Here is a 9,491-nt window from a genome sequence, read left to right as displayed (position 1 = left end):
GCGCGCGCGCGCGCGCGCCCGCCGCGGGGAGGATGTGCGTGCGCGCGACGTCACAGCGCGGGGCGCGCGGAGGCGCGCCGCGGCTGATGACGCGGCGGGGACGTGCCCGCTATATGAGCTCCGCGAGGCGCTGACTCGGCCCTTTCCGCCTCGCTCCCGCCCGCTCTCGGGTCGCTGCGCAGAGACCAGCGCCGCCGCCGCCCCCGCCGCCCAGCGCCGCCGCCATGATCATCTACCGGGACTGCATCAGCCGTAAGGGCGGGGGCACGGTTTGCCGGGGGGAGAGGGCGGCGCGGGCAGGGAGAGCAGCCGGCCGCGGCCCGGGCCCGGCCGCCGGGGCCCGGCGCTGCCGCGCATGTGCAGTGGGGGCTGCCGCGGGGGGGGGAGGGCGGAATGCAGGGAGCTGCGGCGCGGGGGGAGGGGGAGCGCCCGGAGCGGAGCGCCGCGGCCTGGAGCGGAGCCGGGCGTGCCGGAGGCCGGAAGACCCGGGCCTGGAGCGCGGGGGCCGGAGCGGGCCGCGGGAGCGGGCGGGCGGCGGCTGACGCGGCGGCGCCGGGCTGTGTTGTCCCCGCAGAGGACGAGATGTTCTCGGACATCTACAAGATCCGGGAGGTGGCGAACGGGCTGTGCCTGGAAGTGGAGGGGAAGGTGAGTGGCCGGCGGGGGAGGCCCGGGGCAGGGCGGGCGGCGCCGAGGGCGCTTTGGCGAGCAGCGAGCTGTTGGGAGGTCGGTGCTCGGGGAGGTTGGTGGTGGAGGTGGTGGGGTTGTGGTCAGGTTCCTCTCGCTTAGCCGTGGCTCTGAGGTCGTGCCCTGCTGCCAGGTCGTAGATGTGTTAAGAGCAGTCTCGTGGAGGTTTGTGCAGAGCCTTTAAGTTTTTTGATGTCTCTAAATCTAGATGGTCACCAGGACAGAGGGTCAAATTGATGACTCTCTAATTGGTGGCAATGCCTCTGCTGAAGGTCCTGAGGGAGATGGAACAGAAGCCACGGTCATAACTGGTGTTGATATAGTAATAAACCACCACCTTCAGGAAACCAGCTTTACAAAAGAATCATACAAGAAGTATATCAAGGACTACATGAAAGCGTAAGTGCCACTAGGTTTCTCTCCCCCCCCCCCCCCTTAAATCAGGTTACAAAATTTTTAGGCCATCAAGATTTGATTTTTAACAACATCTACTAGGAGTAAAGTTCACCAATGCTGTTAATTCTGAGGCAGGTGCCAAACTGGCCATGAACTTCAGGAATGTCTTAATACTTGGCAAAACCAGAGCAGTAAAGAATTGATACTGGGATATCTAAGTTTATCTTGGCTGAAATACCATACAGGACTTGGGCATGTGCTTTGGATATTATTTGTAACCTGGCTGTTGTCTTTCTGATTTCTTCATGCCAAACCCTTGTGTGGGGAAAGATGGGGTGGCAATGGAAGCTTTCAGAAACTTGCCTAACTTGATGTTTCAAATGTGTAGGATAATACATGTGAATGGATCTTTGGCTAATTCAAAGTAGAATTTCTGGTGCTCATCTTTCATTCAGTGATGTGAAGATACCATCCCTGCTGCCCTGATGCTTGCTGCTGTGGAAATAGCTTGTTAACGCCTGTACAGCACTAATCTAAGTGTGAAATAAGCCTGTGCAAGTGGCAGAGGCTGATCTGCTAATTCTCTAGCAAGGCAAAGTTTAAAATCTTGGCCCCTCTTGGAGGGGTGGAGGAAGCATAGCCAAACTGAACAGTTTCTCTGGTAGTGACTGTTTCTGGCATGAAGGGATGCTGCATAGTGAAGTTAACAGGCTATAAGATGTTTTTAAGTAAAATTCTTACTCTTTTCCTAGAATCAAAGCCAGACTTGAGGAACATAAGCCAGAGAGAGTAAAGCCTTTCATGACAGGTGCTGCAGAACAAATCAAACACATCCTTGCTAACTTCAAAAACTACCAGGTAAAGAAACTTACACTTACTTACAGCTATATTGCAATGATACGAATTGAAATTAGATTAGTTGCTGAGCTAGCTTGTTGACTTTGAGGGGTCCTGTTGTAAGGACACCTAATGTACCCCTTTCTAGAGTATCAGAGCCCTGAGAGATAGCAAGGAGAAATACTGAATGGCTTAGAGGTTTGTGAGTCTGCAGTTAGTTTCAACATGGCTTCCACTTGTAGTTACCAGCATTTAGGAAGTGTGGAGTTAAAAGCTTGACAGGTGGATCACTTAGGCCCCTTCTGTCTTATTCTGCTGTTTACAGCAATGTGGCAATGTTATTTTGTGCTGAAATGGAGTTGAGGCTACAGGTTGCAGACAGCAAAATTCTTGTAGCTGGTCAGGAAGGCTCTCAAACTGAACTCAGATGTAGTAGCTTCTGGGCATGATGGACACTGTTTGCTGTAATAACTCATTGAATGTCTCAATAACATGTTTCTTTGAAGTTCTTTGTAGGTGAGAACATGAATCCAGACGGTATGGTGGCTCTCCTGGATTTCCGTGAGGATGGTGTGACCCCATATATGATTTTCTTTAAGGATGGCTTAGAAATAGAGAAATGTGTAAGTACTGACCTAAATCAAGTGAATGTGCTTAACTACATGATTAGCTTTTTCAACTCATCAATTGTTCTACTGTGTTCCTGTTAATTTAAAGTAGTTACCTGTTTTAAAAACTTAGTTTATGTAAGTACAGCCTAATTGCTGCTGTATGTATGCTAAGTGGCTGAAACTTCCCTCCTCTGCTACAGAGTCCTATTAAAGGGGGATGTATCTTTCACTGCAGTAATTCATAGGGAGTTGATATCTAAGAAATGCAAGAAGAGTTGCCTTGGTGAGAGGTGTGTAATTGGTAATGGTTTTAAGCTCTTTTTATAAAGACAATGTCCTTTGGAATGGAGTGCTTCTACTTTGGATCCCTCTTGTGTGGGTTAATTATGGAGCTCCTTAAATGATGGTGTTCCATCCTCTTTCACTTAATCTGATGATAGCCTTATTTTGTTATGCAAGAACCGTCTGTTTAAATATTGCCCTGAATTTGAGAGCACAGTGATACTTGACTGAGTACTTAACCTTATTTTATCTGGAAGCTCCAGCTGTCTGAGCTCAGGCAGTTCTTGTGGTCTGCTTTCTCTTAATTATTCTGGATTTGAATGTGGTTGCAATGAAACAGTATTCAGATCTTATGCTTGAATATTTTGCCTTATTTTGAGCTGTATGATTCACTGGTGACTAGCAGTGTGGGATCACCAACCTTGCCTTGCCCAGTTACTGCAGACTTTTGAAGCCTGTTTATAGCCAGCTAAAATTATCTGTAAAGCCTGTTATAAGCTTTTTGGTATGCAAGTCATCTAAAGATGAACCAACTTCTAGTTTGACACAATAAGCCACTAGAGGAACATAATTTTATTGGCAAAAATAGACATACCAGCTCCTGCAGCCTGACTTAAGTGTGATGTCTATCATGATCTCTAGAACAGGCAGTAACCTGGAAGCGTTTCCTCTGAGCAGAAGCTTCTGTATGTCTCATACTTAGGCAGAGCTTTTAGATGTGTAATTAAGATAACTTGGATGGGTTAAAAGATCAGCAGCAGGCCATTCCTGTGGAAAAAATGCTACAGCTCCTTGATACAACTGTCAGACAGCACCTATGTCATAAGCTTTAATACCTGTTCAGGACACGTTCTTACTCAAAAGGAAATCTGAAACTTGGTGTGTCGAGCAAGAAGGATGCAAATGAGCATTCTATTTGGCTTGATCAAAGGCTGATGTTAGTTGTTCTACATGGTCATAGAAGTGCTCAGCATCCTCTGATAGACCATGAGCAATTTTCCTGTTGCTCTCTGGTTTGCACTGAGATGCAAAAATAACTTCCTTGCGCTTTCTGCCTGCCTGACTGTGTGGCAGCTCAGATTGAATTAGGGAACACACAAATAATTTACAGATGCTTACTGTGATTGTGACAATCTCCAACTAACAACTGCTGCTCTTGTTACAGTAACGAATCAAACAGTATGATTTTTTTTGGATCACCCGTCTTCATAGTTGGCTGCTGTTTCTTCTTCATCAGTACAACACCAGGACTCGGCAATGTCTAACAACTGGACTGATGTCATCTTGAGCTTTATTCACTTATTTTGACCCTGATTTGGAGTGGAGGCATTGTTTTAAAAAGAAAACAAAACCAAACATGTCATGTAGGTTGTCTAAAATAAAACTCATTTAAACCCATTCTAGGTGATGCCTCTTGGTCTAGTGTGTTTCTTAAGGTGACTTTACAGGACAGGTTGCAGCGAGATCTGTCCAAGGATTTGATACTGTCAATAGTATAGCCTGATCCTAGGTCACTGCAACTTGACTGTCTCCAGATAGACTTCACGCAGTTTCTACCTATGGCATTGGAGTGCAAGAGCAGGCTGAGGTGAATAAGGCAAAGCTCCAAGAAATGTCATCATAATGAAGTGGACCTTCTTCATCTCACGAGTGTAAAGAGACTTCTCTCTCTGGAAGAGATACCAAAATTAATAAAAACCAGAATGGAATGTGTGCTATTCAAGCTGAGTGCTGGCTGAGCTTCTTTATCAGACAAGGATATTTCTGTCCTCAGTTACAGTATGACTTCATCAATCATCCTACCTTAACCTTGGAGCAAGAGTCTGATACCAACACTCCCTGCCTCTGAGCACAGATAGTGGGAACCTGTTGAGGGGAATTACTAGATTTTCAATCGCTTACATTATGTAGCCTGGCTGTGGTACTCTGTATTTGGCAGCTATTTAGGAGTGGATTAAATAGGTCTCACTCAAGTTACAGGATTGAGGCTTTTCTCCTTGCCCTCTCTTCAGGGAGAGAAATGGCTGAAAAACATAGAACTTGCCTGGGATTATTAGCTATATAGAAGGAGTGTGGCTAGATTTAAGATTTACCTGAATACTTATAATTTGCTACTCCTGCTGTTTTCCCCACTTGGCAGTGCATCTGTTTGACAGACCTGGAGCAAATGTCCATTGCTTTTCTGGTTCTTAATGGAGATGCAACAGTAATGAGTTCCTTGCGCTTTCTACCTGTCTGGTCCTGTGGCAGGTTGGATTGAATGAAGGAATACAACTGCTTTCCTACAGCCCAAATTAGGAAAAGGAGTGTTTATGTTGCTGCTGGTGCTTGACAATAAGGTTATGCCTATTTGCTCAGAGCAAAACTGGGCTTGTTTAGGAGGCATTGCCTTAGACTGGACATCATGAATTATTATTTCCCACTACAGTGGTAGTGCTGTAGGAGATATAGCTGTCTAAAAGGGGAAGGCATGACTAACTCACTAGCTGTTGATGTATGAGGCCTCAAGCCTGGAACTTTGGTGGATTTTTAGCATCTTGTCTGGCTTGTGTCAGGCTTTTGCCCTTGCCAGGGTGTTGAGGCACAGGTAGGCTGCTGCAGGGGTAAGATAGGCAGGAGGCTGGGAGGAGGGAGATAGATAGCGTCTGTGGAGGTGGGAGCAGAGTGTGCCCAGAACAGTTATCTCCGAGGTTACCATCTGTTTTAAACACGCCCTATTTCAGTTCTGTGAGAACTTAATTTACATACGTGTTTCCTTTAGCTTGCACAAGAAAGGGTGTTGAGCCAGCTGTACTTCTGGCTGCGATGCTATTTTGGTGTAACCTTCTGTGCAATGCGGGTGGAAGCTCCCCCCCCCTTCCGGAAGCGGCTGAAAGGCAGCAGGAGGCAAGTCCAGACAAGGCCACCGAGAGCCAGTTCTCGGGCCCCTTGCAGAGGGCTGCTTTAACCGGGCCAGGTGGTGAGGGCTTTATGCTGCCTCTCCCGCTGCACCTCCGTTAAGAAACGGTCGCTTTAAAGGCTGGAGAGAGGAAGCACTCGCTTAGTTCGCGGGCCCCTTCTCACCAGCTGCTCTGCCCCGTAACGGAAAGCAAGGGGCAATCAGGCTGCCGAGTCGCTGCAAGCTTTTAAGTGAGATGCCCCCCCGCCCCAGTGCCCCTCTTGCGGTGGCCGAGGACGGCGCCTCGCGGTTCTGGCAGGGTTTTTACCGGTTGCTGTCTCGGGCGGTTGCTTTCATTAAACAGCAGTAATATCATCTGCATCGAGCCGCCGCCGCTCCCTCGCGTTGCTCTGGATCGCTTTTTTAGAGCGGGGAAGAGGCCTCCCCGCGCTCCCGCTAACCTCCCCGGGCGCGTCCGCTCTGCAGCCGGCTCCCCCGGGACGCGGCTGCGACTGTGAACCGGGACGTTTAATCCTGCACCGGTCAGCAAATAAATCTCCGCGCCGCCGCTCGGCCGCTGCAGGAGGGCAGCGTTAACTAACCCCGCGTTAGTTTAGCTCAGAGATAAATCTCGCAGTAGGAGAGAAAGAAAACCAGGAAAAAAAAAATAAAGAACAAATCTAGCCAAGTGTGGACATTTTTGTCATAAAAATGGCTCCAAATCCCTTGTCGGGAGTGGAAACTTGCAGCATCGTGGTCCCTGCCCCAGCGCTCTTGGTTTCCCGTCCACCTCCTGCGGATTTGCACTTGCAGAAGTCACCTCCATGGCCATCTCGGCCAAAAAAAAGGTCTCAGCCATTTGCCTCAAGGTGTTGCCTGCTTCTATGACACTTCCCCGCAGCGGGCGCACGCGGCTCGCCGCTGCCTGCCTTACTCCCAGGTTTGGCCACTTCCCGTGCTGAAGAACGTGCTTTGGCTTCACAGGTAAAACTGTAAATGGTTACAGGTGAGAAGGCATGGCGGTTCCCTTCCCACCGGTGACTGAAAGCCAAATACTGCAATTTCCCCTCGCTCTTAGTTATTTGCCTCCAATTGCAGACACACCAGCTGCAAAAGCAGAGCCAACTGCAAAGTCCCTATCCGACATGTTCAAAATCAGAACATGATTACGTTCTCAGCAGGCCGGGCTCACCCGAAAGACGTATTTGGATTTTAGGACCAATATGATCAGCACCAAGCTTGTGCTGGGGTTTGCTGAACTGTGATGGAGAGCAGGGTGGCTCCAAGGTCAGCTGAGGGTGCTCAGCTTGCTCACCATGCAAGATCTAAGTGTGGTTGGTTGAAATCATGCTGAGTATCATCTGCATTTATCCACCCTTGTGTCTTATGGGTATCCAGTCGTTCCTGCCCTAAGGAATGTACAAATTCCCTGCTTGAAAACAGGATGAATGCAAACATTTTTGCAATTCTTAGTTAACAAGCAGTCACAGAGGAGCCCGTCTCCTCTCCTCAGCACAGCCGTAACCCACTCAGTGGTAAGAGGTGGAGGCAGAAATCTTTGGCCCACTTGAGCCAGACATGAGGCCTGAGCCTTCGGCCACCACCGCTGCAGCGGGTGCTGGCGCACCGTCGGCCGAGACCTTCTGGGGAGGCCCTCGTCCAAGAGTTCCTGCTGGAGTTCGTCGTCTTCACATGAATAATCAACGCCCCTGGAGAAGGGCTGGTATCCCGTGGCCTACCCCACGGCCTGGTAGCCGGTTCGGTTCATACAGCCTTGGCTTGAAGGGCTGGAATCAGGACTGCCTCAAGCAAAGTTTTAGATACAAACAAAAACAATTCCCACCAGGGAGATGGGCAGAGCTCAGTCCCAGCACCCCCGCAGAGGAGGGCAGGCCCTGAGGAGCTCGAAGGAGACCGAGGTTGAGATGCCCGACCAGGCCCAGGAACCCAGCTTTGCCTCCCCAGACCGGGCATTTACAAGAGCAAAGCTGTATTTGGTGCAAAATCCTTCCTCAGCAGCAAATTCCTGTATTAAAGCCATAATTAGCCCCATTCCCCCCACCCCGGGGAGAGGCCGCTGGCTGAGCCAGCGCCGGCATCAAAGCGGGACATCATTGCCTCCGCGGCCTGCCCGCTCCCGGGCTGCGCCGCAGGGACGGGCCAGCAGGGAATCCGTCTTCATCACCGCTGCGAGCTCACGGGTTAAATCAGCCAAACGGCGGGCGGCGAGGACGCCGAAGCGAACGCCCACCAGCCTCCCCACCCTCCCGCTCAGCAGATGGCCATCCTGTTAACAGCCCGCGCAGCAGGTCCCCTTGCAGAGCAGGCGGAGCAGAACTAGAGGTTTTTGCTGGTTATTTTACGTGCTGGATCCAGAGGGAGTTACGCCGAACGCTACGTATTTATCGCAGCCTCGCCTGAAGTTGGGCCGATTCCCCAGTGCCTCGAGTTACAGCAGAAGGGAGAATTCGGGGCCAAAAGCAGTGCGTCCACCCCGCTTCGTCCGCCTCTAGGGCAACGTGTGCTGCAAGACACAGCGGCTTGGATTTTTTGGATTTTGTGCCTCTCTCAGGACTAAAATTCCGGTTGCACACTAACAAGCTAGAAAGCCTTCAAAATCATGCTGGAAGCAGGAAAAAAGAGTGTTTAATGAGCTGCCTGGCTTCCAGACTCTGCACTGGACATTCCTTCTAGTTCATGCCAGCCTAACGTTTTAGGGTTGTTTTTTGATACAGAGTTTCCTCGTTGTCTTGTTTCTCTTTTTACCTTGAAAACCTGGTTACTTGCAGAGAAGCCTGCAAGTAAAACAAGGTGCCTTGACGTTCCTCAATCTTTTTGTTTCTTGTTGGTTGAAAACTCCATTGCTAGTTTACTTCTAGCACTCTCTGTATTTTTTTACTGTCAACAAAATTTAATGTAAAATAAAAACCAATGATGTGCTCTATACCCTTTCCTTAACATTTCCTTAATATTAAGGAAAGCCTATTTACCCTGTCCAAAGGCACTCCTCAGGTCAATGAAATACTTACTTTTACTTAGATGCTTATGGCATTTCATGGTATTTTGACTAATTATGCTCCTCTTAACTGAAGACAAGTTGTAAAGCAGTGAAAATACATAAAACTATAAAGTATATCCAAAAAAATCTTTCCTACTAGGTTAATCCTACTAACTTTAAGCTAGTTAATGTTTTTCCCTCTGAAATGGTGCAATGGTTTTTACCTGTGACCATGAATTACGGCATTGCTAAAGAAGAATCGCACAGCAGTCCCCTGATTTATCTGGCCACCTGAGGAGCAAGATGAGAGAGAATCCAATCCAGAATTTCTAGGCGTCTTAGCTGCTCAAACATGGTACCAACGCAGCAGCAGAGCCCAACTCACAACAAGGAAGTGTTTTCAGCCTACGCTGCTCGCGAACGCAAGTCTCCGGAGGGCTCGAACAGCGCGGCAAGGACAGCGACGCGTGCAGGCTCTGGCTCTGGCTGGGGAGCACATAATGTACCGTAGCTAAAAAAGGACGCCAACTTCCTGGGTTCCTTTCAGCATCCTCAAATATCTCTCGCAGCAGTTACTGGATACTGCTAGCAGAATCTGAGGAGACAGGAGTAAATGGTAGTAGTTACGAAAGCACATGCAAAGCCATGGCACACGGTCTGCTTGTCAGGAAGACTCTGTGGTCCATCTACTATGGGCTTGACAGCTCACGTCCTAGAAAGCTGGGAACCAGCTGGAAGCACATGGGTACACAGATGCTTCCACGAGCAATTCCAAAAAAACGAGCTGAGCGAAACGAAAAGG

General features: G+C 49.2%; 1 protein-coding gene and 2 non-coding genes across 3 annotated transcripts; all 3 read left to right on the top strand.

Annotated features, from left to right (window-relative positions):
- Positions 1-133: 133 nt before the first annotated feature.
- On the top strand, positions 134-4,211 carry TPT1 (tumor protein, translationally-controlled 1). The gene is made up of 6 exons (XM_062566993.1): positions 134-252; positions 575-648; positions 896-1,086; positions 1,836-1,941; positions 2,427-2,543; positions 3,979-4,211. The coding sequence occupies exons 1-6, from the start codon at positions 225-227 to the stop codon at positions 3,979-3,981; spliced, it is 519 nt and encodes a 172-aa protein (XP_062422977.1). The 5' UTR covers positions 134-224; the 3' UTR covers positions 3,982-4,211.
- Positions 3,782-3,913, top strand: LOC134135777 (small nucleolar RNA SNORA31). The gene has a single exon (XR_009957364.1). It is a non-coding gene; the product is annotated as a small nucleolar RNA SNORA31 (small nucleolar RNA).
- Positions 4,212-4,952: 741 nt separating the features above from the next.
- On the top strand, positions 4,953-5,089 carry LOC134135778 (small nucleolar RNA SNORA31). The gene has a single exon (XR_009957365.1). It is a non-coding gene; the product is annotated as a small nucleolar RNA SNORA31 (small nucleolar RNA).
- Positions 5,090-9,491: the final 4,402 nt, after the last annotated feature.

Source organism: Rhea pennata, chromosome 1 (assembly GCF_028389875.1).
Source record: "Rhea pennata isolate bPtePen1 chromosome 1, bPtePen1.pri, whole genome shotgun sequence".
Classification (NCBI taxonomy): domain Eukaryota; kingdom Metazoa; phylum Chordata; class Aves; order Rheiformes; family Rheidae; genus Rhea; species Rhea pennata.
The sequence above is the reverse complement of the archived record's forward strand: the minus strand, read 5'-3'. Positions and strand labels throughout refer to the sequence as shown.